Here is a 27,089-nt window from a genome sequence, read left to right on the forward strand (position 1 = left end):
ATCTCCGATGGGCTAAGGAAAGAATACCAAGGGTCTCTGTTTATTCTATTATGACACGGATTAGATTAAAATCTTATATTCTAGTTAGGCAAATCAGAAAGAAGCAAACATTAAAATGTGACTATAAAGTCAAAGCTTTTAAACCAACCTTGACCCATACTCCAAGATTCGAAGACTTAAAAATTTGCAATATACAACACCGGATGAAGGGGTGGTAGTGAGTGTGGAAAAAGGAGATGTGCTCACAATTATGGGCACATATGGAGATCCAAAAAAAAAGAAGGGAAAAAGAAAGAAAATAGAGGATGGGTACTGGAATATCAATGGTCACCCTGTAGAGATGAGTAGATATCCGAATCACTGGGTATTATATTAATGTTGAGATTAGCCTCCACTTATTAAAGAAGCTTGAAATAAATCAAAGGATGTTCAAACGCGGGAAGGGGTGGGGGGGGGGGATACAAAAGAAAAAGGCAGTCACATACAACTTCCCAAAACGCTCCCTGCCTGCCGCATCTTCCCGAACCCAGACACTCACGTTACGCGCCACCACACCAAAAACGCCATAACCGCGACTATCTATCTTTACTCTGGAGCGACAGTAGCCATATATCTCCGTCCAGACACTATCCGCATGCGCTTTTCCTACATACATGCGCTTCGTGGCTGCGGGGCCATTGCTAAGGACGCAGGCCAGTCCATCAGGATGTCCCGAATCACCGAAACGGACGAATCCTGCACGGGGAGTGTCAATTAATCAACCAGGGCGTCGGATACGAAATATTTGAGAATATGTGGTATGAGCAAGGGGCAGACACTTACCAATACAATGCCTTTTATCAAAATAATCTCGCTGTCGACCGTATGCGTATAAATTTCTAGCGAGCGCTAGATCTGCTAGTTTGTCGTTGCAGGAGGGTTTGAGGATCCCCTTGCAGCCACCGCACACTCCGTATAGATCGCCGTAGAAAAGACACGGGTATCCCTCCTTGCGCAGGAGAATGAGTGCATATGCGAGCGGTTTGAAGAAATCTGCTATCGGTTCCTGGTTGGTTGTTAGTTGAGTCTGATGGTTGATGTATCCTTTTGGTAGCCGACCGGTCCTTGAGGACAATTTACCTCGAGCGATTGCGATGGTTGCTGGATAGTTGTTAGAAATTTGAAATGAGATTCAAGTTTGTGGGGGGATAGCTTACAGTATCATGGTTCATCACGAAGGTCTATCCAGTGTCCGGTAAGTTAGCATTAACCTGGTCGACTAGATGAAAAAAGGATTCGGTTTCAAAACGTACCACAGCATGTTTCCGCTCATATTTAACCAAACTCCCCTCAAAAACCTTACGCAAATCTGCGAATTCTGATCTGGAAATATCTGAAAACCGGCGGACTAATGGCGCATCAAATAAAGAGACAATGTAATCCATTCGCCCTAGATACTCCAGAAGCTCGCGAACTTCCGCCTTCCAATATTCAGCCACAAGCAACCAGCCGGGTCCAACCGTTCGCCGAACGTGAGCGACAAAGTCCTTCAAAAACCCAGATGAAACATGCTTGGCAGCGTCCAACCTTAGGCCTGAAAGTGGTAGCTGGTGACCCATCCATTCAATCCACTTGAAGACGTCCTCACGAACTTCTGGGTTCGAATAATCTAGATTTGAAAACATCAAATAGTCGTAGTTGCCATTCTCCTTGCTGACGTCCCGCGCCCAGTCTTTGTTCTTATCAGGCCCCAAGATTTTATATATTCCCTTGTTCTTATTACGGGCATCAAAATCGACTCCTGAAAAATGGTACCAATGATATTTCATCTCACTGTACCGTTCCCCCCGGCCAGGAAAGGTAAAACCCAGCCAAGCTTCAATCTCCACGGGCTTACTGATGACTTTCCGGCGGTCTAAAATTTTGGCTTTAGAATTAGTATCAACAAGGCACTTGTATATTTTGGTGTCCATAGACATATTAACATCCCCATCCCCATTCTCCATTAGCAAACTCAGATTAGATGGCCAGAAACCCACCTTTCGGATGAACCATCACCGCATTACACTTCTCCGTATGATCAGCTCCAGCCTTATGATTAAGCACCGTATCCCAAATGATCCGGATCTCCATCTCATGCGCCTTAGTCACAAGAGCAACCAGCTCTTCCTTAGTTCCCCATTTGGTGGCCCTCGACCCTTTCTGATAGAACTCACCTAGGTCGTAAAGGTCATACAACTCATATCCATTGCCGGACGGGCTCATGGCCTTACAGCCTGGTGGGAGCAGGATGCTGGTCACTCCGATTTCCTTGAGACTTGGTAGGGCTGCCCGCAGCCGTAGCCAATGTCGCTGATCATCAGGCACGTACCACTCGAAGGCCTGAAACATCAGCTGGTTTGGCTCACCCGGCTCGTCAAGGTCGAAGTCTGAGGAAATTGTTTAGCGAAGGAAATTTGTGGCCATTGTGTTCAAAAAAAAAAAAAAAAAAAAAAAAACCAAAAAAAAAGGCGACAGGATGATAACGACCAACGTGTTTGGAGCTGAAGCGTTTCCATCAAATACACAAGCAAAAAACAGAAAACAGTAGAATAAAAAAAAAATGATCAACCCACAAGAAATGAATTTAAGAAAACAGACAGATAAATTGAAACAAGAAAAAACAGGAAGCGTAAAGCACCCCGTGAAAGCCAACTTAAAATAAAGTACTTCAGAGGAACAGAAATGTAAGAAATACTCACCGTCAATGTCAAGCCATTGCGTCTCCCGCTTTCGAAATATGTGCTGGTAGGCCGACGATATAAAAGACCCCATTCTCCCGCAACATGAGTGTCCCAACAGATGCCGTCTTAAGCAGTCTCAACAGGATCACCTTCAGCAACCAAATGCAGACAGTCTATTTTTTTCTTTCTTTTCTTCTCTTCAAAATATGAAAAACGAAAATTCAAAACATCACCGCATACGCATGTGTTCACGCACACATGCACACGTACGTCTTAGTGGATATGCATAAACAGCTTGGTCCTTGGTCTTCTCTTCTCTGCTCTATTTTCTCTCAAGAGGTGTGATCCTGATGTTCTCCAAGTTTGAAACTTTTCAAGGCGTTAGATAAGGTTTCAGGGGCACTTGGGCCTCGGGTTGTGATAGGCCAATGGGTAGTTCAGGGGTAACCTTGGAATGAGAGGAATTGACGAAAGAACAGGGCTCTCTGATATAGATATGCGGATGGGAAGATGGAGATGGGATTGGGGAGACAGATATCCTGGGTATCTATATATATGTTCTAGCTGTCTGGTATGTTGGCAAAAAGCCGCCTCATCCTAAGGCCGAGCCGGGGTAGGAGCGCGGTTAAGGAGGATGACCTTCCCGCCTAACCGTAACAGGCAGTCATTTCTTGGCAGCCATTGGGAGCCCGTTGTCTATGACCGCTGGATGGCAGATGCAACCATGGATATCGCGCTGTATCTCCTCGAATCAAGTGTTGATGCGTCCAGTGTATAACGTAACCTATGGGCTGAACCATGGAGAAAAAATATCGTCATGAGGCAAATAACGTACAATTTTCTAAAGGATCATAGTCTTGAATGCAAATGACAGTGACAAAACAGATGTGAGAATCTATGAACACACTATCTATGGCATATGGAAAAGCACAAGAGTCCTTTTGAAAAACCAGGGATCCAACACCCTCTATCTATAGATACAATAGAAAATTGTCCTCTAATAAAATAACTGACAAGGAAGACCAGATAGTAGAGGAAGAAAGAAGAAAGGCAGATAGTACATGCTAATTTTGTGAAAACCAAGAGAGACAAACGAAGACAAACGAAAAAAAGAAAAAAAAATGAAGGCTGAATTATATGGGGACATGGTTCTTTCAACACAAGTAGCAGCTTTGTCTATCTGGCATTTCATTACTTTTCATTTTTTATATCAAAAAAGTACTGACACATGAAAAACCCACACGACGAATAAAAAAGAAAAAAATATACATCCCGGATGGACCTGCTAGGGATATATGAGAGGTCACACAATGGGTTGAGACCGGGTATTGTAGGAGGTTAACGCATCGAAAGAGTTGAACGAAACGGTGGGTGGTGGATATCGGGTAACCAAGGAATCAAGGGCTAATCTATTTCAATTCGACGCCTTGCGTGGCGTTAAGGACGCGCTTGATATCACCTGCAGAGAAAGGAAAGGTCAGTAAATCGTTGATGCGGGGGAAGTGCGAATGCAAACGAACAAATAACCTACCGTAGATACCGAATTGACCAGCAGTGATAGCACCAACCATGACGAGACGAGCGCCAATACCGGTAAAACTACCCCGGAGTCCGAGTTCCTTTGCAATCTTGATCAAGCGAGACATATTTCCTTCACCTGGAAGGCCTTCGGTCTTGTTGATCTTGCTAAGCATGGTGTCGGCGGGTTGAGAGATAATAGCAGCAGCGAAACCGGCCATGAGACCAGATCCTAAGTTGATAGAAGTCTTGGCCCCATCGGAGAGAGTTTCCTTATCGAATTGACGGTACAAAGCCTCCGAGACTCTCTCGAAAACGACGAACTTGGCCATAGTGTATGGAACCCTGTTCAAGAATTAATATTACTAATGAATGTGATACGCACGGGCGCTGTTTGGTTGGGGAGAAAAGCCTTACTGTTTCAGAAGGATAGGACCGAAACCAGAGTAGAAAGCACCAACTCCTTCGTTCTTGAGGATCTTCCCGAATCCACTCATTAGGCCAGAAGCAAATTCGGGTTGGGAAACGAGACGAATACGTGTAGCCTCGAGGGGGCAGAGAGCGATATCAGCGAAGAATTCAGCAAGCGCAGACGAGGCGAGGTAGACGGCGGTTCTGTTTTTGGCCGCAGTCTCGTAGCCAAGGAAGTCGATGGACTGCTTCTTGAAGAACTCGTAACCTCCGAACTTGAAGGCCCCCTGCAGGAAGTAACCGGCAGCAGTTGGGCCAAAACCGGTCAAGAGAGCCGCGGCTCCTTCATTCTGAACGACCTGCTTGAATCCCCCAATCATGCCTCTGTTGTAGGTTTTTGGATCAAGCTGGATTCTTGTCTTGACGCTGAAAGACATTCCATTGTGAGCCTCGGGTAAACATCGGCGAATCGGCCGCAATTCCAAGGGGCTTATAACAGACAGGCGCAATGAGACTCTGGGACTTACACGTCGACAGGTGTGAGGGCGCCATGGGTAACTGAACAGCAGACAGCGCCAGCAAAGGCGAATCTCGAGTACAGGTTAAGGCCGCTCATCTGGGGCCCCTGGGGGGTGGGAAGGGCCGGTTTCTGGATGCCATCCAGTTTCGAAGAAGGGGCAGCAGCAGCCATTCTGAAAACGAAGAGATAGCACGAACCAAGCGAGTGAACGCGAAACAAGGAAGATAGGGAGAGGAAGGGGGAGGGGAAAGGGGGAGGGGAATTATTAGTATATGGCCACGGATAAAGTTGGAGAGGAAAAGTATGGAAATCCGCGATGAGAATTTTTTAGAAAGCAAGAGGCTCCGAAAACTTTTCGCGGCCAATCACGGGACCCGGAAATGCCGAGAATCTGTCTGCAGCCGCACTAATGTAAATATGGAATAGCGGATCACAGGCTTAGTCACCCTCGTTCCCACAGGCTGGGCGGCGATTGGCGGAAAACAGCAACATCTTCCAATTCTCCATCTCCGCTTGTACTGGAACTGGGCTTGGGGCTGCACGATGAGCAACAATATCCGGAGGAACTCCCATTCCAGCAGCACAGCCTTGTCATCCACTGGCGTGGTATGTCCAGGTCAGGAGGTTCAAAAGCTCTAGACGTCAATATCAACATCCCTCACTGCAACAAGCCTCTTAAGTCCTCTCTACCCGATCTTTGGGCAAATCTGAGCCAACCCTCAATTCATTTACAGCATATTTTGGTATTTTGATACTTGATGTGTTAAATTCGGAAAACCCTAGAATCAATCTTGATTAATCATTTCAGCATCAAATCTACGTAGGTATTTATGTGCCCTTTTCACATAATGCTAGAAGTGGTATAGCGAAGTGAAGAGCTGTGGTGAGTATAGCTGGAAACATGGGTTGGTATGGGGTTCAACAACTTGTATTACAAGGATGACATCATGGCAACGGAGATTTCCTCCCATCGTTTGCTCTCCTATCACCTATGGCCTCTTGGTCGCCAACCCCTCGCCATAGCCCATGGATGTGCTCTCCTACGAGCTTTGACCAGGTACCATGGGTTTTCAGTCCTCTTTCAACATCATTGGTATCGTCACTTTTTGGCTGACAGTGTCCCTCCAGTCATCGAGTTTCGTGGGCCAACAACAGCTTTCCAGAGCTTTCTTAGGCCGATGATGTAGTGGCTTGCCAATCCGCGTTTTGTTTTCCTCAAAGCCACCGGTCTCTGATGATGGCCTATTCCTCATGTTCATGTTCTGTACAGGAACGATCGTAGCAAAAATGACGATACCGAAAATGACGATACCGATGATCTTTTGTCCCAGTCATGCAAGTGAAGAAAGCTTGGGTGATACGAGGAATATGTCGAGCTTTCGGCACCAACCTCATCCATGCTACCAGCCCTATCTGTTAAGGCGTTTTTGATTTGGGGCAGTGGATTGATCGGGTAAAAGTGTTGATATTCGGCAGACGTAATAGCAGGTCCTCAAGAGCATGGATTTAGTTTCCCTTCAAGAGGAGATGGTGGGGTTCGAAGCCCGGGTTGATAAGATCAAGCGATTTATCTTTCAGACATGCTCAAAAGAGAAACCGATCGGTGGATCCGGAATTCTGGTTGGATGTGTGAGACTTTCGTTGTTATTTTCTTTTCATCTTGAATTATGGAGCTTTTGCATTCCACTGCTCCCAGACGTATCTATACGTTGCCACATAGCAGATGTGTTGCAGCAACACTGCCTTTAATTGCCAGCAAAGGTTTCTGTAATATTCCTAGCAGCTACATATAGGCTATCTATCTATCAACTAATCTACGTACATATATATGTCCCTGAAACATTTCATCAATTCATAACTCTGCTCAAAAGCCAGCAGATGGCACATGACAATGAAGAACATAGCAAATAACTCAATAAAAGTAGGGCGAGAAAAAAAAAAGAAAAAAGGAAATACTCCACGCATAAATTCGAAGACCACTGGCTCGTATAAATACCCATGCTTCCGCGAAAATAATCAGAGAACGGTGAGGGAGAAGGGCTCTTGCGGCCGACGAGATGTATAAAGCAAGGACAATGACGGATGTGAGGGCAGAGATGGGAAGGTTGATGCAAAATTTAGATATCAAAAGTCAAAAGGAAATTATCACCTCGTTATTGGGTAAGCAAATGCTCACTTTGTTTAACAAAGGGGGAAAATAAAACGAAAATAAAAAACAGAACCATCATTTAATGACTTTCACGCCCCATCATCGCAGAAACCAAAACCGAGAAACTGCGTCTTCCTCATCGCTATAGTCATACGAGTTCATAAACGCAAAACAAGTTGTGTTAATTGTCAACTGGCATCGAAACACAACAAGGAAGCGGTACGGGCTCTGTTTCTAGTCGTTCCACATCTTTCTCCACGTCGTGTATCATGACTTGCGGTGATTGTGTTACCCTTCTGCCGATGGACCCTCAGCTCCTGTTGATGTTGAAGCCAGCGCTGATGGCTGACATTCTACGCCTAACAGCCGCTGAGATGACTCTAACATTTGAGCGGAGGACGCAACAGTACGGTGCTCACTTATGACATCTGGGTTTAATATGGTTGGCTGCAGAGCGGGCTGCGCAATATGCTGAACTGATGAGCAAAGGGTGTCACGGTGCTTCCTTGGCGAGGAATCGTTTGATTCAGCTACTACCGTAGGTTTCAATGCAGCTGGTGTTTGGGGCTGAATCGAGGGCTCACTAGAGTGAGATTCACTTTGGCAAAGATGTGGAAAACGGTTTGGTGTGGGTTGCGATGTGAGAGTTTGCTCTAATGGCATATCATTAGTAGATGTCATTTCAAATATAGGGCTCGCACACGCGGACGTTGTGTGGATCACTTCGTCATCCATCTCGGAGCTCAGTGGAAATCCTGGTTGACCGGATGGGATAACAGGAAAACCAATGACTGAGGGACGGCTACGTTCAATAGCTATTGGCGTCGAGATATTTGGCGGAGGGGCATGCGGGGGGATTGATGTGGGGTGTATAAAAACCCCTTCTCTCCTCGTCAGGGTAATCGATAAGTAGAGGACAAGAACACTTAGGAAAGCAAGCGCGACGTTCCGTCTATCACTGGCGAGAACACGGATGTAATTTGCGCAAAGAGTCTGCAAATCAATCTCATTAGATTTGGCGGGTATTATCTTGTGCTCATGTCCATGCTTATAGGTTGACACGGAGAGAACCGTTGGCCGTGGCCCTGGCAGTTCTAAAGTAGGCGGAGGAGATGACCTGTCAAAATCCGATTGAAAGGGAGGAACCATATCATCTTCGAGCCCATCTATTGCCTCCTGGGTGGGTGGTGGCGGTTCACCGTATATCTCTCTCCTCCGTTGTTCCTCCTCCAACAAACGCCGTTCCTGCTCGATCTTCATCTTACCCTCTTCAGTAATTCTCCGCTCTAGCTCCCGCTTTATCTCAACCGGGAGTGCCAATCCGACTTCGACGTCGACCTTTTCCATTTCTCTCCACGCTGCGGCCCAAGCGCCAGCTCTCATTAGTCCATTCGCAGCATAGACTTTTATTTCCCATTTCCGTTTTTCCCCTTCTAAATGCCGAAGAACCCGTGCGCCACAATCAGCACATTGTTCCCCTTCACATCCATCGCTGAAATCTCCGCAATCCTCTTTCGCATCAGGCTTCTTATCCCCATCATCATCATCCGCACTGTCTTCATCTTCCCGACCAAGGAAATGCCCGTATCCCAACCTTGGCCGAACCAACTCTAGACTCTCTAATAGCCGCTCCTCAAGCAAGTCATACATTTCTTGGGGGTGAGATATCAGCAACCCGCGATCCCTCAGCACACCTGAATTGACAATCTTATCCTCCAACAACTTCCACCTCGCCCAGTACTTTTCCGGCAAAATCTCCTCAAGAAGCTGCGCACTAGGCCTTCCCAGGCCATGTGGCAGTGAAAGAGACGGTGGGAGCAAAGTGCAATGAAGAAGGACTAGTGGGTACTCCTTCTGTACTGGCTCCCCCTTTGTCGATGGTGATTTATAATTCCACCTAGCAGACGGCGGCGTCGAGACCAGCGAGCGCATCGACATACCCGACACACTCTGGCACGAATGGCCACGGCCGTTGCCCCGGCGCTTCCGAGATCGTGATGGTGTAGTTTTCTCATTGTCGTACTCATACCCATACCCGTCATAATCCTCCTCATCGCCCATTTGCATCGCACGCACTGAGCTGGGGTGTCTAAAAGGCGAATCACGATCTCGAACGCCAGGCGCAATTTTTGAAAGCCGGGAGGTATAAGTGTTCTTTTTAAAGTCCTTGCTGTCCACGGGAATGGGTTGGCCATTATTACTCTCTATATAATGTTGCATGTAATGCCCGCGGAAATTCGATGGGGTAATGGTGCCGTTGTAATCATGCTTTCCTGGAGGATATACGACGACGGAGCCCGGTAAAGAAGAAATGGATGAGCGACTTGATGTTGACCTTGCGGCATGTCGGCCCTCTTGATCGAAATAATCGTCATCACCAGTAAAAGTAGCAGAAGCATGAGAAGAGGAGGAATGAGGTCGCTCGTGGGGGTTATGGTCAAATGCATGGTATTCAGTAATCCCATCAGTTTCCACCTGCTGGTCCGAGGAAGCGGTTTCCGGTTCGGGTGTAGAAGTTGTGGCATTCGCTTCAAACTGTTGCGACTCCCCCGCATTCATGATTGCGCACGATTGCGACAGATCGGTTTCATTAAAATCACGGGCATCTGCATCCACGGCATCCGATTTTTCCGCTTTAGGAGCTAAATCCGCCATAACCTCAGTTTTCCTGCGTATATTTGTTCGCTGATGTGCTTTGTTCCCGCGCTGCAGCTGAAGAACCCGAATTAAGTTTGATTACCGGCCCGCCGAAAGCTTTTCCCTTTATTTTGCTCGTATATCGGTTAGGCAAACGCTATATGATCGGCCCAAAGATTTCGCGATGCACAAAATCGATCGTAAACAGTGCACATAAAGGAATATATACAACCTGTCTTCACATGCAATATCAATGTGCCATGCGGATGGCCTTCACTGACGAAAAGGAAGTTTGAATCTTGCAATTGGCAAATAGCAATAACAATACTCCGTACCTTCCGCTATGTTCTGTAAATGTTGAATGCCAACTGATATCGAGTCGAGGGAGAAAATTCTGTTCAAACAAATGTCGGAGTTTCTTGTCCTCAGTCGTTAGAGGAGGTTGGGGTGATATGCGTTGTTAGGGGCAACCATTAAAAGAAATAATGTGGCAGGGCCTGGGCCACTAGATTAGCAGAATATCTGCAACGGCTTTTTAGTGCAGCCATTGAGGGTTGCTATCCCACTTTCCCCCGCTTATCACAACGGTAAGAAATTAAAGGTTCGACAAGGATGATGCGGGAGACCGATAACAGATCAATATGCTGTAACTTGTTAAATGTTTTTTGAGAGTACGAAAAACGTAAGAGAGAAGAATATTACAACTCGCACCAAAAACCAATGCCACCAAAGCTATCATTGAGGATATCCAGAATGTAAATCCATTTTCAGTGGTGTAAGTTAAAATTTCTCGCACCGAAAGTCGGGTATCAATGGACAACAAGGTCTGGCAAAAACATTGTGACCAAAAAAAAAAAAGGGGGGGGGGGGGGGGGGGGGGGAAATCTCTATTTACATAAGTGCAGAAGTATCTATATCCATACCTAGCCATACACCATTCTTGTTGAGGGGGAGGGAGGCCAGCTTGAGCAATAATAAATATTAACATGATATCACAGCAAGAAATCTGCTCAAGCAGGGTGCTGAACTGAGGAATATATTACAAAAACAAATTAAGCAAAAATATCAGATAAATGGGTTAATTCTTAACCGGATGGGAGAGGACGTCCATCTGCCCCATCATTCGGTTTGTGACAAGTTTTGCAGCTAGAATGTACGAGATGCAACTGTTAGCTTTTAATCATTCACAGGTACCAGGAACCAAGGTCGCGGATTCTCCTTGAACCATAGCACTAAACGAGGGGGTAACCAACACTGCGGCAACCCTGCGTCCCTTGGTTGAGGCTGCCGATGGGTAGAAACAAACCGAGTCTGCCGCGGTTGAGCGGCCTGACAGGCGCATTGCAAGTGGACTGGCAAGCGCATTTGGCAGCAACGCGGCATTGGATTCGTGCTTTCTAGGGCGGGGCCAACCATGACCAAGGGAACGAAAAGGCTTAAATGGACACATGCCAGATACAATATACCAAACACGATGCTTGGTCACATTGCCGAAACATATAGGGATTGCATCAAATACTAGCACTGCTAGTAAATGTTAGCCGGGCGATCCTTGGGTCAAAGGTAGTTAGATATTACCTCCAACACTATCAGTTGTCGAAACGAATATAAATAGGTACATAGACAAAAGCAAGTATATATGCGCCAGAAATTCAGAATCCATCCGGCTCTATCGAAAAGGGAAAAAGGAAAACACAAGGGAAGGAAAAAAACGTGCAAGGGGAAAATCCCAGCAAGTTATAAATAGAGTACATACGCAGCGGGTAATTTCTAGAACCCGATGCTAGAGTTTCCTAATTTACTGAGGGTCGTGGAATCTCCATCATAGTTGTCGACCTTAGGTATGAAATCCCACCAAGACGGGCAACGGGTCGAAGAACAGCAGGATCAAGAAGGCTCCTCTCGTCATCGATCGCATCCTCTCGTGCCCAAAATCTCGTCCCCTCTAGTATCACCATAACACCACTCTTCTTCCCTGGATTCGCCCGGCTATTCCACTCCTTTGTTTCCACGAGTTTCGTCTCAATCGAGAATATCGACTCCTTAACTCGAGGGGCTTTGACTGTCGTGCACGGGGCCGGGTGCAGCCCTGACAGTTCGAATTCGGATATGCCATGTGGTACGTTGATAGAGCAGTGGTTGACAGCTTCAAGATGATATTCGCTGACTGTGTTGACAACGCACTCCCCCGTTTCTAGGATGTTGCGTAGAGAATCCTTTGGCGGATCCGGACTTCCCGTAAAACCCACGACGATGATTGGCGGGTCGAAGTTGACCATCTGCGTAAAGCTGAAGGGGGCAACGTTTAAGGTCCGCCCGTCTCTTGATCTGGTGCTCAGGAGTCCAATTGGCCGTGGCACGATCGCGGAGATCATGAGCTTGTAATTGAGGTGTGCAGTCCGGCCCGCTTCGTAGGGGTCGATTTCAACATGGTTTTTCTCCAGGCTGGCTTGGTTATCGTTTCCTCCTTGTCCTTGCTTCCAACCGGGATTGGGTGATTTGGTCCAGGTTAGCGGCGCTGAATGGTCGAAATCGGGCCGTGATGCTTCAACTTCAGCGAATGGAGGGCGGATGCTACCCATTCTTATAGAGAAATATGAAGTTAACGGGTAAAGAGGGTGCAAGCTCTTAAAAGGGGACGCAGAGTTCAATTGACGATATGCTGCCCATGTGTCAACCACCAAAGCACAATATTTACTCCAAATGGATCAGGCCGGGATTTTGTTTTGCCGAAAGGTCGTGTCTCCGCCGAAAGTTAAGAGGACCGAGAGTAGCTCTAACAGTTAGCACCATTATCGCATCGTTCCCGTCTACTTCAAGTTTCATGTTTCGTAGTCCAGGAGGTCAGTAGGACACCATTGTGTCATGTCTTTGCCGGAGAATTGATAAGGAGTCAGATGTCCCTCCACTTACGCTGTAGTTACTACCAGCGCTTAACCGCGGGTAAGCCGAAGGAGTGCATATATATTACGCTAGTCCGTAATGGGAAGCCTATATTATAAACCCACGCCGCACGCCGCATTGGCGCTAAACCAGCCAGATATCTGCTTGACTCAAGTTCAACTCAAATTGAAGATATACAAGAAACGGCGAGAGCGGAACCACTTTGCAAAAAATTTGTCCACTTGGGGTAATCCCGCTGCCCATCTTTTAAGTATCGTCCTTTTCAGTTCGGCACAACCGCTTCTAATCATACCACTCACAACTGTAAACATACATATAAGCAGGATGCTCAGGTCTATCACATCAGCCGTGTCAAAGCACTTACCCCACTAGCATTTATGCCTTCAGGACGCCCGCCGTTTCCTCCGGACTCCCCTCGAATTGATCCTCCACCGCCTGCAGTCCATCTGCGGAAATTTTCCTGTGACTCCTTGAGATCGACCTGCAAGGATTCGTTCTTTTTTTTTTTTTTTTTTTTTTTTTTTTTTTTTTTTTTTTTGGCGTGAGATTTATCGCTGTAAGCGAGAAGTTTGTTCATCTCTTCCAACTCTGAAATTTTATCCTGCAATTTCCCCTGAGAGTCCCGACACCTGCAAAGCTGCATTAGCTTCCCATCAGGCAATTTGATTGCTAGAAAATTTTGAAATGATTTACCTTGATGGATTCTACCGCGAGAGGAGTCTTCTTAATTTCGGATGGAGGGATTGTCTCCAGAAGCTCCTTCATATACGCGGATGCCTTCCACCGCGGCTAATTGAACCCCCATCGGGCAGATGAGGGCGACGTTGTATGACTCCACTGTTTGCTCTTGGGTCCTTGGCATACCCACGACGCTCGTCGCCAGGATGAGAAGAAGGAGTAAAATTTGTTCATACTCTCTTTGGCTTCTAGGAGTCTCAAGTGATAGGATAATGCGCAATCATCTGAACTACTTAGTTAACTAATGCATGGAGCAAGCGTTGAGGATCAGAGTGATGATTATATATTAGCATCTTACGCTGAAATGCAAGAATTGACCCTTTTCTCATGCTAAGCTAGCTCTCACCCGAGGTTTTAATCGTCTGCTTCTACGTCGTGAAGAGAGCTGATATTGACAAGCGACGTGCGTACGCTGCAGTGTGTAGGCCTGCCCTATGTAATTCCCAGGAAAACCGTGATGATTCTCCACTTCATGCTTGCTGAAAAAATTTTAAGTTGGATTGTAGTACCTTTATTTTTTGACTCGGTTGGATTTGAAGATTTGAAATGAAAGGGATGTGCTGATTGAAGAACTGAAGTCGAACATGGCCTAACACATAGGATTGCAGATGGACCAGGGTCGGGTTTTTTATGTGTTTGCAATGCATGCGGCTACACATTGAATTTCCCTACTACATGTGAGGATGCAGCCCAATAGTTTGCGACTTTAGTCTCCATGGCATGAGGGTTCGAATTTGAAATTTCCTAGAGGCAACCGTACATATAGCGGCCAATATTTGGTCTCTAATCAAAGAGAAAAGCAACATAACTGCTTTCGCTGACATGGATTGCTGTTTGCTGTGGCGTTGGCTGGGCCTATTTGTCTGAGTATCACCAGCCAGGACCACTAGATAAAGGCCATGTCAATATAGTTTGTCTGTTGTCTTTCTGGGATCTATATCCCCTCAGCATTAGTGTAGCCTTGTGCATGCAAAAACTAAGACCGATTTCCCTGTTTCCTCTATGGAGAATTGCCTTTCTATAGCAAGTGTGAATATTTCAACTATATGATTAGGCAATAACATCTTGCTCTGACTATCTTATAATACACAGAAACAGTTCATCTTCAATCCAGAACTATACAGAATGGCAATTCAACACCTTACTGATATAAACCCCAGCAGAATCTAGAAACATGAGTCATGCATACACAATCACAGAGAGCAGCTGTCACATCAAGAGTTTTTGGAAGGTTTTCGATCTGGTCAGAGACAAATTAGCTCATAGCAGTTTTGGAAAGACATGATTGAGAAAGATATGATGAAGTGCCAACACAGTCACACAGTGATCAAAAGATCTATCTAAGACACAAGTTTGTCAACAAATTGATCAAGAGCAAACTCAGAAAAGTACATTCCCTTTTTGTGAAAGAAAGAACAGCCAATTGCCTGCAGATGTAGGTTGTTCAAGCATACGCCCGGGCCTTCAACAAGTCCTTGCCAACCTTGAGAGGGTTCCATCACCTGACTCACCAATGAGGAGCCTTTTCTAAATTAGGAATTTTTAATGCGGATTCAGCCTCAAGTTATTTTGCCGCGCGTCTAGAATATGATGACTCAGCCAGACCAACCCGACTGCAGCTTCACACAGCTTCGCCGAACTTCCAGCCACCTGCCTTCACTTTTCTTTGCATATTTCTATTAGTTCAACCGTGTGGGTCTGGTGTTTGGATGTGTCTTCTTTGTTCAACTGCACGTTTCTGCGCCTTAGTCTCCTCCCTTGATTTTCTCTTGTCCATCTGTCCACCCATGATAGCCTCATTTGCAAGCAGCAGGAACACTCGATTTTGGCAGAGTGAACTCCAAATCGCGTTCAGAATCGTCATATAGGGACAGCGCGCCCTCGACGTTATGGCTGCAGCGCCGACTAGGCAGTGGGGAGTGACTCCTCCGGTATCGAATGCCTTGCCCACCCCAGCAGAGATCGCTGCCAACGATGATCTAACCACCGAGCTAAAACGACAAAATAACTTCGAAGCACCGGCAGAGACTGAGCGGAGGTATTTATCCAGATAACAACTATTGTCTTCAGTTGTCTTCCTATTCTTCCTTATTTTCGTCTTTTTCTTGAGGCACCACCGTTAACTTTACATTCGCCTTAGAAAACAGACATTACAACTAATTCAGCGGGTGACGGTCGAGTTTGTTAAGGTAGTCAGCCGGCGCAAGGGTTTGTCGCAGGCGGCTATCGATGTTGCTGGAGGGAAAATATTTACATATGGCAGTTATCGTCTGGGCGTATATGGTCCAGGTCCGTTGGCATTTTTGGTGTCGGCCCTATGACGCTTGGGGAAAGTATACACTAACCTTTCGATTGTCATACAATAGGATCTGATATTGACACCCTGGTTGTTGGCCCGAAACACGTTTCTTTCGAAGACTTTTTTTCCGATTTTCCTCCCATTTTAGAAAACATGGCGCCGAAAGGCGCTATTGAAAAGTTAACTTCAGTTCCAGATGCCTACGTTCCTATCATTAAAATTGAATTATCGGGTATCAGCATTGACCTTATCTATGCGCGTCTCCTTGTGCACTCCGTGCCTCCGAATTTGGACCTGAGGAACAAGGATTTGCTACGTGGGTTAGATGAGAAAGAGATACGATGCGTCAACGGGACACGGGTGACGGATGAGATCCTGGAACTTGTCCCTCAACAAAAGACATTTCGGCTTGCGCTACGTGCAATCAAGCTTTGGGCACAGCGTACGCAACGTCGACCTCTGTTTCAATTTTCAGATGCTGATACAGTTTGATGTAGGACGAGCGATCTATTCAAACATCGTAGGGTTCCCTGGAGGCGTTGCATGGGCTATGCTTGTTGCCAGAGTCTGCCAGCTATATCCCCAAGCTACAGGGTCGGCGGTCGTGGGAAAGTTTTTCCGCATAATGAATCAGTGGAAATGGCCTCAACCAGTGTTACTAAAGCCTATAGAAGAAGGTCCGCTCCAGATGAAAGTTTGGAACCCGCAGGTAAGTGCAGTTTCCATAGCTCTAACTACGGATGTATTTCGCTCAAACAGGATCGTTTAGATTTACCACGGCGATAAATATCACCTAATGCCCATAATTACTCCTGCATATCCATCTATGTGTGCGACACACAACGTGTCACTATCTACGAAGACGGTTCTGCTTCGAGAATTAAAACGCGGTGGGGATATTGCTGACAAAATATTCGTTGGGCAACTATCTTGGAACGACCTCTTCACTCGCCACACATTCTTCTCGCAAGATTATAAGTATTACCTCAATATCACGTCCGCAAGCCGCAGCAAGGATGCACAATCTGTGTGGTCAGGCCTTGTGGAATCTAAACTACGACATCTTGTTGGAGCGCTTGATAGGAAATCATCAATCGAGATTGCCCATCCGTTTCCGAAGGGATTCGAAAGAATTCATATATGTAAGGACGAGAAGGAGATCGTAGAGGTTATGGGCGGATCAATGAAGTACCAAGCGAAGGGCACAAAAACCGAAACTACCGACGAGAGTAACGATCCCCAACACACCGCGGCTTCTCAAAATGGCGGCGAGGCTATCAAAATGCCGGAAACAGATCATCCCAATGGAGATAAAGGCTGCACACTATACACGACAACATACTACATTGGACTTGAACTCAAGCCATTAGTTCCAGGTAGGCATTCCGACAACTTACCATGATACAACTGACTCTCGAAGGTGCCTCAAGATCGCTAGATATCTCGGCGGACACGCATATATTCAAAAGTACCTGCACTTCATGGGCACAGTACCAACCTGGCATAAATGATCTCAATATTACTCATGTCCGCAAGTGCGTCACCTGCTCCCTCCCCCGAATATTTTTTGGACCATTACTGATGTCAGCAATAGCTACGACCTTCCTGAAGATGTCTTCCAACCCGGAGAAGTGCGACCATCCCGACCTAAGAAAAAAGTCGTGAAAAAGTCTGAACCAACAGCTCAAAAGAGAAACATTCATGCGTTGGACGTAAGTAACTACCTTAGAAACAAAACTACTAACCAACCGGCAGCACTGGTTTCACTTGATGTTTATCTTTGGTTTTTCGGGCTCAACGGGCTCGAAATCGGTTTCGCTGCTAACACTAACTCTACACAGAATGAAGCGCCATCCGAAAACCCTGCGAAACGCCATGCTTCACCAAATGGCATGCCATCTGCCGCGGCTACCGCATAATAATTCCCAACCATCACCACAAGGGATTGGATGAGAATTTTCAACCCTGGTTTGATTTTTTTTTTCGCTTATCATTCTTGCGCTGACATTCGCAAGGCAGACCAAATCTGTCCCTTGTAATCCAGCCTCTAGAACCGATAACTCGTGTTACAACCAAGGACCTAATCCGTAGTCTATACTAATCTGCCAGCTCTTTTGGCTATATTGAAAACAGATCACTATCGATCCTCCTATCTGGAATTATGGAGATGACCCACCCACCCCGTTCTTTGCAAAATATTTTTCTTGTTTCACATCACCTTCTCTACATATCTTCTTCCCTCTGTTTTCTTCAGGTTTATTCACCTTCAACTGCGGTTCCAAACGTACACAAACATGGTACATGGCTTTGAACTTCCTTATGTTTTTCCTTTCGTTTGAATCAACTTTCCGTTCGGGAACTTTAGATCCTTATCCGGAACTCATTTTCCTTTTCTTTTATCACGTACTACAGTCGTTGTATAGTTTCCAGTTGTACATACATAGGGGTGGCATGTCTTTGTCCCACTCGCCTTTCCAGATAGTCGGTAGGCGTCTCTAGATTCTAGGCAGTTCAATCAAAACATTTCGTCGGTGCCTACGGGCTCCACCGAATACAACTCAAATGACGTCTATGGATCATCGAGTAAATCAAGATTTAGTTTATTTTAAACACTTAACTACCTCAAATGCGTTTCTTTGGCTTTTGGGGGACAGTTTATGTTCATTGCGGTTGTTCCTTGTTCCCCTCGCAGCACGACACCAAGGGGTGTTCACGATTTCGTCAACCTCTCTGCATTGACGAGACGAATCGTGTTTGCAAAGGTATAGAGCTGATGTTTCAAAAATATTAATCGCCTCAATGTAAATGTGCCGTACATGTATCACTGTTAGAGAAAACCAGGGGAACCAGTCATGCTATAAACTCCTTAAATCTTATTCCGCGTCTACCTATGCATGAATCATTCATCGTAAATAATATCGGCATCTATCTATATATATGTATAGATATATATTAGGGCGTGCTATGTCAGAATAATACAGTTTCTAAAACACAAAATCAACTATAGTCAATGTTCCATGACTGTCAGCAGAGGGTAAATGGAAAAAAATCACAACTTCGATCCCTGTCCACTGCTTCCGGTTTGCTGAGTCCGCACTGCGCCATCAATGATGCACATCGCCTCAAACAAGGTGTACTCATGAAGCCTGGGGGCGATGACCTGGATGCTCAGTGGCGAATCGAGGTAGACGCGTCGGTCAACGGTATTGGAGTTCCCTGTTTTACAAGCCATGTGGTTAATAGCAAGAAGGGAAAGGGGAGGGAGGAAAGGAAAACTAGAAACGAAACGTACACAGCTCCCTATTCCTCTTGTCCCAATTCGATAAGATCTTCCCATCCATCTCCTTCCCAAATTCGAGATCCGCTTCTGTGAATTTCCGCACCGGCACTGTTCCAGCGGCGTAATCAAGTAGGACCCAGCTGGATGTGTACCCGACGGCGTTGTAACGGTCATGCTCAGGAATAGGGTGTGGGGCGATGGGGTGGATGATCGCATCCACTCTCCTGACTCTAGATTGGAAACCGGAAGTGGACGGAGGGGACAAAGTCCACATCTTCATCATCTCCTTTTCTATTTCTGACCTTCGCCCTTGAGTCGCGTAAGCCTGGGCAAGCGTCTTTGGTGTGCCGCGCTTAAACCTCGTCTGTAGCCACGGAATGAGAGGCTCCGATGTGGATTCTAGAAGATCAGCCATATGGCCAGCGCCGTCCAGGCCCATAAGCTCGTTTGCCACGCGTTGGCAATCACCCAGCGCCTTGGGGATGGGCACCTCGACGACCTCAACTCCAGGGACTTTGCGGAGGGCTTGTGCTACTTCGTTCAGCACGTTAGCGATGGGCGGGAGAGGTTGGATGCGTCCGTCGGAGGGTAGGACGCCAATGGTGAATTTACGCGGTTTCGTCAATGAAAGTGTCTCACTAACCCCCCATTGACCAGGGATACAATCTTCGCCATATAGCTCTGCTATCGGCACAATTTCTCTCATCACGACGTCTATATCTGACATCGATCGTGCAATTGGGCCGGCAACAGGTTGCAAGTTAACCCGTGTCTTACCAGGCACACTGCCGCTCATTTGGCCACCAAACGGGACGCGTCCTGTGCTTGGTTTGAAGCCGTAGATCCCAAGGCACATTGCTGGGATGCGAATGCTGCCACCGATGTCAGTACCAAAGCCTATCATTGAACCTCTCATGGCAACGAGCACTCCCTCGCCGCCAGAGCTACCCCCCGGTGTTAGTTTGCGGTTTAGAGGGTTCAGAGTGCGGCCGAAGAGATTATTTACGCTATCAAGCGCGCCGAGGGTTTGAGGGATGTTGGTCTTCGCAACGATTATGGCGCCTAGGTTGAGCAAGAGGTCCACCAGGGGTGAATTTTCCGTGGCTGGTTTAAATGCAAGACAGGCTAAGCCAGTAGTAGAGTCAATGCCTTTGATATCGTAGGTGTCTTTGACAGAAATAGGGAGACCATGGAGAGGCCCCATAGTTTCCCCCGTGCGCTTGAAATGCGCATCAAGTTCGGAGGCACGATCCAGCGCTTGCTCGAATAGAGGCTCCGTTAGGCAGCGGGTGAGTTGGTGGCAGATTGCCGCGCGCTGGAGACGGTTAGCTATGTGTTATTTAAAATCGTATACATGTATAATATTTCAAAGAGATGAATGTTACCACTTTCTGTGGTGAATACGTATTGAGTGGGATTTGCGCTTGGTCAAGGCGATATGGAATTACGTTTACATGTATACAGGATAGATATGAATGAAAGCTTCCGCGAGGAATATATAGTCGAGAAAGATTCAAGAGCGGAAAGGAAAAGGAAAGGAAAAGAAAAAGGAAAAGAAACCTTGCAAAATGCCTCAGAAACCTCCCTAGCTGATAGCTCGCCGGTAGCAACCTGCTGCAATAATCCCTTAATGTCCCATTTCTCTGTAATCTCCAGCTCCTCTGCGTTCAACAGGCCACATTTGCGTGGTACATCCATCACATTAACCGAATCATATTTATCCGTGACCATGACAGATTCTTCCGCTGAGAGCATACCGGCTGGGATCCATTGGCCCTCGAGACGCCATGCTTTGGGAATGCGCGATTCGAGCTGCTCAAGCTTCTTGCGAGCAATGGCTTTGTATGCAGGTTCGGTAGACATATTTCGGTGGGGTGTAGATTTTGTGCACGTCGTTGAGATTTCCCCCCCTTTTGTATTTTCAAGTATGGGGTGGAATGCAATGTCGTTGTCAAGGATGCGGAGGTGGTTAAAAAGTATAGAGGGGGATGCATGGCTGTGAGTGTTTCCCAAAGCCATCTATTATCCAGAGAGCCATCGCAAGTAGCCGAACCAACCAACAACACTGGCAAAAATTGGGGTTTTCGGTAGAATTCATAGCCGAGCTGGCCGTTTGCATTCTACCATGAATTTCAAAATGCCGACTTTTGGCTACATTCACTTCTTATGAAATACGGTATCTAGAAATAGGATAAGGGAAAGAAAGGATCATCCAGTCTAAATGGAATTATAGCCAGATACAAAAGCTGGCTGTGGGGAACCCGCAAGCACAGGGATAGGCCCATTTGTGTGAGTGCAGTAGCGCAATCGAATTAGTACCTGGACACATCTCTCCCAAACAACCAATTCGAGAACCAGGAGAGTAATATCCTCAGCCGATTTCTCCAACTCATGCTCATGGATAGGTATGCTCCTTTCCAAATCAGCCATGCCGGGTAGCCTTTTATACCGCGAAAAAATCCATTGTCGTTCGGCTCACTACCGCCCTCATGTGGCAACTGCATCAACGCTTTAGAACTGCCAATATATGCAAGGACTCCGAGATTCTTGAACGAGAAACCGGGTGACAGGTCCAGATTACCCCGATTGAGTACATTGGCCAGCCAGATGGCTTCTTGACTTGTCGCTTGAGCGGTCGCTGGGGGGGAGCCAGACTCTAACATACAGGTATCCCCAAGGGCGAAGACATCTTGTAAGACAGCGATTTGGCCCCCTGCTGATTTCAATTGCAATCTTAGGTGGCTATCCACGAGAAGGGCGCCAACTTTAGGAGTCTTATGCACTTTCCAGGTTGTAATTTGGGGTTCAGTGACAGGGCTTCCAGTTTCCTTTGAGAGAGCAGACAATATTGGAAATGGATCGATTGTATTGAGTGCTTTGTTGACGAATGGGCCAATTTCGTTACCTGTCGCCCAGACACACATACCAACCCCTTCTTCGCCTTCCTCCTTCGTCCTAAGCGTCAAGCAGCTTTTTGGATCCATTTCATGGAGTCCTTCGGTGTTAGGTTCTCCCCAGCGCAATTCTTCAATGTGCCGGTTCATTTTTATCGTCACGCCCTCCCTCTTCAGCGTCTCCATTGCGTAACGAGATAGGGATTTATCAAAGGTGCTAAGGACTGTAGGAGCTACGTCATATAAAATTATTCGAACATCGCCCTTCAGTTGCGGGTAGACTTTGAACATATCTTCGTGGATGAAGTCACACAGGGACGCAGAAAGCTCTGTCCCGGTGGGACCTGCACCGACGATAGCAAAACGCAGAAGATGTCGTCTCATCTGAGAAGTCACCCTTGGCATCGCCGCCAGCTCGAAACATTCACGGATACGCCGTTTAACCTTCCTCGCATCGCCGACGTCTTTGAAGAATAACGCATTATCTCTTACACCAGGTGTGTTGAAGGTTCGAGGGGTGCAGCCCACGGCGATAATCAACTTATCATACGGGACTTCAAAGAGCTGACCTTGCTCCCATGCCCTCCGCTGCTTCTCAGGCTGATCTTGTTCCACACGAGCAGATTCCGTCACGCCACTCTGAACAACAGAAGCCTCGCATGTTACCACTTTCCGATGGAAGTCTACGCTTTGGGCGGCCGCTTGGATAAAATTGATATTGCTTTTCCGATCACGAACGGGCTCGACAATCTCGGAGAAATTGAGTGACCCAACAGCCGCGTCGGTGAGGAGAGGGGTAAAGACGAAGTATGAACGAGGGGAAATGATGGTGCGGTTGAATTTCGAAGGGGATAACTTCCGAGAAACCGTCCATCCTCCCCATCCCGAGCCTAGGATGACAACGCGCTCTTCGTTTCCCCGGGGCGCAGGATCAGTAGTATAATTGCGAACACCTGCCTGGGTCTCGGCGTACATGGTTCGAAAGGCGCGGTTAGACACTCTCAAGACTCCTGAGCTCATAGCCAACCTCCGCAACCGGACATCACTGGTCACACGCATGTGACAAAATTCTGGAGAAAGCCAACCCATTCTTGCGCAAATGGGGCTCGTAGGTGATCGCGAAGCTCGCCAGTTCGGTGAAAATTTTCTTTTTTAACATCCCACCTACTGAGCATGGTATTTTCACGAGGGGGAAACATCTTCCATTTTATGTAAAAAGGTTTCATTCCAACTTCTTTCGGTCCCCGGACCAAACACATGCTGTTATCTCCTGCAATACAAGAACAGACTCGGCATGACCTCATTATTACTCAGCTTAATGCTAGAGAGTATCAACAAAGATACTTGCGGGAAAAAACGGAGCTTCCTACATGATCTGTGAGATCCTTGGAATACTTGTGGGAACGAGTTTCAACTTGCCCACGGCGAGAATTATCGTAATTTCTCCCTGCATTTAGATACTAGTACTAGTAGTTATCAGGCTTCGGAAGGAGCATGGACGACATCGTCAAATCACATGCTGATAAGATAAGATAAGATTGCTATCACGTGAATTTGCTTCCAGAGGGTTCCGGAACCTTGGAAAGAGCTCGGAGATTTCCAATCTTGGAACGGCGCGGAATCATCCGTTGGTTCAACAGGAATTATGCAGCCTGGGGAAGGGAAAGGAAAAGGAAACTTAAGAGTCTGTCCTGAGGAAGTTGGGAAGTCATATCTGCGTTCGAGTGCCGGGGACCCCATAATTCCGCCATGCCCTTGCAAACTTTGCGCACGACCCATCAGAAATCACAACTCCCCCCTTCCTCAACTCTCAAATCCATCCACACAACCCTCCACCTCCTCCACCACCGCAACAAGAACCAACATGGCAGCACAAAGTGGTGGAAATGGCTGGCAATGCTGAAGCGGTCGATAGCACAGTTGATGAGAGATGTTGAGAGATGGGAGTGGAAGGAGGAGCACAGTGCTCATGATGATGATGAAGACAGCAGCTTTCAGACACAGATTCTTAAGAGGATGTGGTATTTGCATGTCTTTGTTGTGCCGCGGTGTTATGTGTAAGTGAAGGAGAGTTTTTTTTTTTTTTTTTGAATCCTTAGCTTCAAACATACCTGATCGATTGATTGCTTGTTTTCCCAGGGATGGGTTTGAGCACAGCTTGTTTTATCACACATTGTTAAATCTCATTTCCACCACCTCTGTGTTTCCTGAATTTTATTTCCCTCCATTCATACATAATTGAAAATGGAATTATTCATTACTAATGCTCTGCCACAGTGCCTTCTCCACTGTTCTTGTAGATATGCAATTCTCTGCCCTGGGTGTTGTTCTTCTTGCAGTTCTAGCACAGGCTGCAAAGACTGTTGCACATATCGAGGGATTTCATCTGCTTGCTCTGGAATCCAACACTAGCACTGATAACAACTCAATGTCAGCTATTGCCACTGCAGCCACTGCAATTCCTGCTATCTCTATCAATCGCAGTGAGAATGTTGGTGTTGATGTTGGAGAGGTGGTGAACAGATTGTTACATGTCCCAGAACTGACAGCGGGTCCTGCTGCTTTTGGGGAGAAAGGGAAACAGAAGAAGAAAAGGGATGATAGTGGGCAGAAAGGGAAGAATGAGAGGAAGAGAAGTCCTTTTGTTTCAGATGCTATCAGAGAAAGACAAAAGCTGGGGATGACAGAGAAGTCTAGGCAGGAGAGCTCATTGACACAGTTGGATGAGGATGAGGGTGAGAAGGAGGCAGCCCGGCAGAAGCGGAAGAAGATTAAAATAAAACAAAAGAAGCAGAATAGAGATGCAATTGATGACATTTTCGGGAAGTTGTAATGTTGGACGATTTGGCGTAATGTTGTTGCCTTGGAGCAGAAATGCAGTTGTTTGGCCCGCCACCGGATTCCAAACCGGGGGGGTGGGATACTTGCTCACTCTTATCATTTGCGAGACAATGGATGTACTGTACTATATTTTCTGGGTTGTTCTCGATACTTCGAGCACTGCTTAACAATGTGAAATTGTAAGCCGTACGACACGTAATTAAGAAGCTGCCTTCAATTCTGGTCTATATATACCATGCTTCATATATCTATTTATCGTTTTTTTATATATTTTTTTCATAATCCTTTGTCCTTACTTCTCTTCCCCCTTGATTCTAGACATACGTAAAGAAAGACAAACAAAAAACACTATTCCTGATACCTCCCAATCTTTTGTTATATACTTCTACAGCCTAACCAAATCTCGATCAACCAACATGACAAACATCTACTACCTCAACCAGCAGCCCCACCCATTATGGAACGTCTTGACGGATCTAGGGGAGTATGGACTTCACATGTTTCCCCAGCAGATGCCCCACGCTTATGCTGAACATGTAAATCGGCATCACCATCACCACCAACGAACCCAGAACACAAACCAACCTACCCCACCGGAGTCAGGAGCCCAGAACGCCCCTGACAACGACAATAGCCGTTCCCCACCCCGTGCCGGTGGGGCTGACGAAAGCAGCGCTAGAGAGCCTGAGCAGGAGGAAAACATCAGGGATCTTCCATTCCGTGGCCGCGGATGCCATCGTGGCCGCGGTGGGCCTTGGGGACATGCTGGACATGCTGCCTGGGGTCCTCATCGCCGACAGCGCCACTGCAGACCCGGCCCCGGGCAGCCAGCAGGAACACCGCCGGACTTCCTCCAGCAGTTCATCAATAACTTCTCCAACCAATTCGGCGTTGACATCAGCGAAGTGTTCAACCTAGTCAACGGCGCCTCAGCTGGACGATCCGACGACAAACAGGTGGACTTTGTGCCCCGCGCCGACGTCTTCGACACGGCGGCCCAATATATCATCCACGTCTCCCTCCCCGGCGCACAGAAGAAGGACATCTCGGTCGACTACGATGCCGAGACCTCCACCCTCCTGCTCGCGGGCGTGGTGTACCGCCCCAACGTGGACGAGGAGCTCAGCAACGCCCTCGTCGTCGACGGGCGATCTCGCGAAGTCGGCGTCTTTGAGCGGGAGATCAGCCTTGGATCCCGCGACCGGCCCGTCGCACATGTCGACGCGGACAACATCAGTGCGAAGCTGCTTGATGGTGTCCTCGTCGTCACTGTGCCGAAGGTAGTTGTCGACAGGGACTCGCTCAAACGGAGAATCTCGGTGGATCAGGTTAGGGATGAGAATGGCCGCGCGTCTGAGGCGGATGCGGGAAGTGCATATACTAGTGAGAAGGAGGAAACCGGCATCGAGTCCCAGGCTATGCAGATTGATTCCGAGAATGAGGCTTCGGAGGCGCGCAGTGTGACAGCTGGTCGACGGTCGCCGCCAAGCCCCAGTGTTCGGTCGGAAGAGGAGGAGAGGGACTATGTTGCCGTGGATGTGGACTAACAAATACCCGTAGCCTTCATATCTCTGATATCCCATTCGGGATTTTCTATGTTCGTTTCCATTTTAGTTTTTTCGTATTCTGTTGTGTTTTCTTTTTTACTATACTTCTCATCGATGTCATTATTGTTCCTGTATTTTCCGATCGTTGGTTATTTGCATGTGAAACAGGAGATAAGCATGGGAAATGGCATGGCATTGAATGAAATTTTATCATTGATACCCTCTGGTAGTTGTAATGGGGTCATTGATCGAGAATGGATTTAGGTTATATTGAATGAAAATTTGATGAATTACACACACGATTTTCCTTGCTCCAAGCTTAACACTATCATTTTCGGCCCCGAATTTCCATCACTCTGCCAACTACACTTCTAGCCTTCTCAAACGAAACATCTGAGTGTAAAAATCGGCAATATTTCCTAAAAAATTCAGAGTGACTTCATGGAAAAGAGGATGATACTTACATTCCGTTCCCTAGATCGTAGAAACAAAAGAGAGAGAGAACATTTCTACCCTGAAACGAGGGGAAAGAATTATGAACGCGGGGTCGTCCAAAACAAACAAATAAATATATATTCACAGTGAATCAAAACAAGAGACACGAAACATTCCAGATAAAAAATGACCCTTATTCATGAAATTCTGATGC

The 27,089-nt window shown here is 46.8% G+C and overlaps 10 protein-coding genes across 10 annotated transcripts; 4 read left to right on the forward strand and 6 right to left on the reverse strand.

The window, feature by feature from the left end:
* Positions 1-320: 320 nt before the first annotated feature.
* Positions 321-2,867, reverse strand: HCBG_01374 (alpha-(1,4)-amylase; the record flags this gene model as incomplete). Its single annotated transcript, XM_045428424.1, has 8 exons — positions 321-360; positions 486-735; positions 823-1,045; positions 1,120-1,140; positions 1,197-1,220; positions 1,293-1,894; positions 2,019-2,408; positions 2,721-2,867. The coding sequence occupies 8 exons, from the start codon at positions 2,791-2,793 to the stop codon at positions 321-323; spliced, it is 1,623 nt and encodes a 540-aa protein (XP_045290210.1).
* A 649-nt stretch (positions 2,868-3,516) lies between these two features.
* Positions 3,517-5,426, reverse strand: HCBG_01375 (mitochondrial phosphate carrier protein; the record flags this gene model as incomplete). The annotated part of the gene is made up of 4 exons (XM_045428425.1): positions 3,517-4,161; positions 4,234-4,565; positions 4,638-5,057; positions 5,159-5,426. The coding sequence occupies 4 exons, from the start codon at positions 5,320-5,322 to the stop codon at positions 4,112-4,114; spliced, it is 966 nt and encodes a 321-aa protein (XP_045290211.1).
* Positions 5,427-6,098: 672 nt separating this feature from the next.
* HCBG_01376 (uncharacterized protein) lies at positions 6,099-6,494 on the forward strand (the record flags this gene model as incomplete). The annotated part of the gene is made up of 2 exons (XM_045428426.1): positions 6,099-6,334; positions 6,422-6,494. 2 exons carry the CDS (start codon positions 6,099-6,101, stop codon positions 6,492-6,494), a joined length of 309 nt encoding a protein of 102 aa, XP_045290212.1.
* Positions 6,495-7,588: 1,094 nt separating this feature from the next.
* HCBG_01377 (uncharacterized protein) lies at positions 7,589-9,859 on the reverse strand (the record flags this gene model as incomplete). The annotated part of the gene is made up of 1 exon (XM_045428427.1): positions 7,589-9,859. One exon carries the CDS (start codon positions 9,857-9,859, stop codon positions 7,589-7,591), a length of 2,271 nt encoding a protein of 756 aa, XP_045290213.1.
* Positions 9,860-11,426: 1,567 nt separating this feature from the next.
* Positions 11,427-12,594, reverse strand: HCBG_01378 (flavoprotein oxygenase; the record flags this gene model as incomplete). Its single annotated transcript, XM_045428428.1, has 1 exon — positions 11,427-12,594. The coding sequence occupies one exon, from the start codon at positions 12,517-12,519 to the stop codon at positions 11,731-11,733; it is 789 nt and encodes a 262-aa protein (XP_045290214.1).
* A 2,874-nt stretch (positions 12,595-15,468) lies between these two features.
* Positions 15,469-17,797, forward strand: HCBG_01379 (poly(A) polymerase Pap; the record flags this gene model as incomplete). The annotated part of the gene is made up of 8 exons (XM_045428429.1): positions 15,469-15,617; positions 15,720-15,868; positions 15,946-16,320; positions 16,376-16,587; positions 16,648-17,254; positions 17,299-17,413; positions 17,473-17,590; positions 17,720-17,797. The coding sequence occupies 8 exons, from the start codon at positions 15,469-15,471 to the stop codon at positions 17,795-17,797; spliced, it is 1,803 nt and encodes a 600-aa protein (XP_045290215.1).
* Positions 17,798-18,927: 1,130 nt separating this feature from the next.
* On the reverse strand, positions 18,928-21,021 carry HCBG_01380 (fatty-acid amide hydrolase; the record flags this gene model as incomplete). The annotated part of the gene is made up of 3 exons (XM_045428430.1): positions 18,928-19,094; positions 19,171-20,473; positions 20,866-21,021. The coding sequence occupies 3 exons, from the start codon at positions 21,019-21,021 to the stop codon at positions 18,928-18,930; spliced, it is 1,626 nt and encodes a 541-aa protein (XP_045290216.1).
* A 449-nt stretch (positions 21,022-21,470) lies between these two features.
* On the reverse strand, positions 21,471-23,141 carry HCBG_01381 (external NADH-ubiquinone oxidoreductase; the record flags this gene model as incomplete). Its single annotated transcript, XM_045428431.1, has 1 exon — positions 21,471-23,141. One exon carries the CDS (start codon positions 23,139-23,141, stop codon positions 21,471-21,473), a length of 1,671 nt encoding a protein of 556 aa, XP_045290217.1.
* Positions 23,142-23,801: 660 nt separating this feature from the next.
* On the forward strand, positions 23,802-24,949 carry HCBG_01382 (uncharacterized protein; the record flags this gene model as incomplete). Its single annotated transcript, XM_045428432.1, has 2 exons — positions 23,802-24,109; positions 24,330-24,949. The coding sequence occupies 2 exons, from the start codon at positions 23,802-23,804 to the stop codon at positions 24,883-24,885; spliced, it is 864 nt and encodes a 287-aa protein (XP_045290218.1).
* Positions 24,950-25,090: 141 nt separating this feature from the next.
* HCBG_01383 (uncharacterized protein) lies at positions 25,091-26,440 on the forward strand (the record flags this gene model as incomplete). The annotated part of the gene is made up of 1 exon (XM_045428433.1): positions 25,091-26,440. The coding sequence occupies one exon, from the start codon at positions 25,310-25,312 to the stop codon at positions 26,438-26,440; it is 1,131 nt and encodes a 376-aa protein (XP_045290219.1).
* Between the last annotated feature and the right edge of the window lie 649 nt (positions 26,441-27,089).

Source organism: Histoplasma capsulatum, assembly GCF_000150115.1.
Source record: "Histoplasma capsulatum G186AR genomic scaffold supercont2.2, whole genome shotgun sequence".
NCBI classification, from domain to species: domain Eukaryota; kingdom Fungi; phylum Ascomycota; class Eurotiomycetes; order Onygenales; family Ajellomycetaceae; genus Histoplasma; species Histoplasma capsulatum.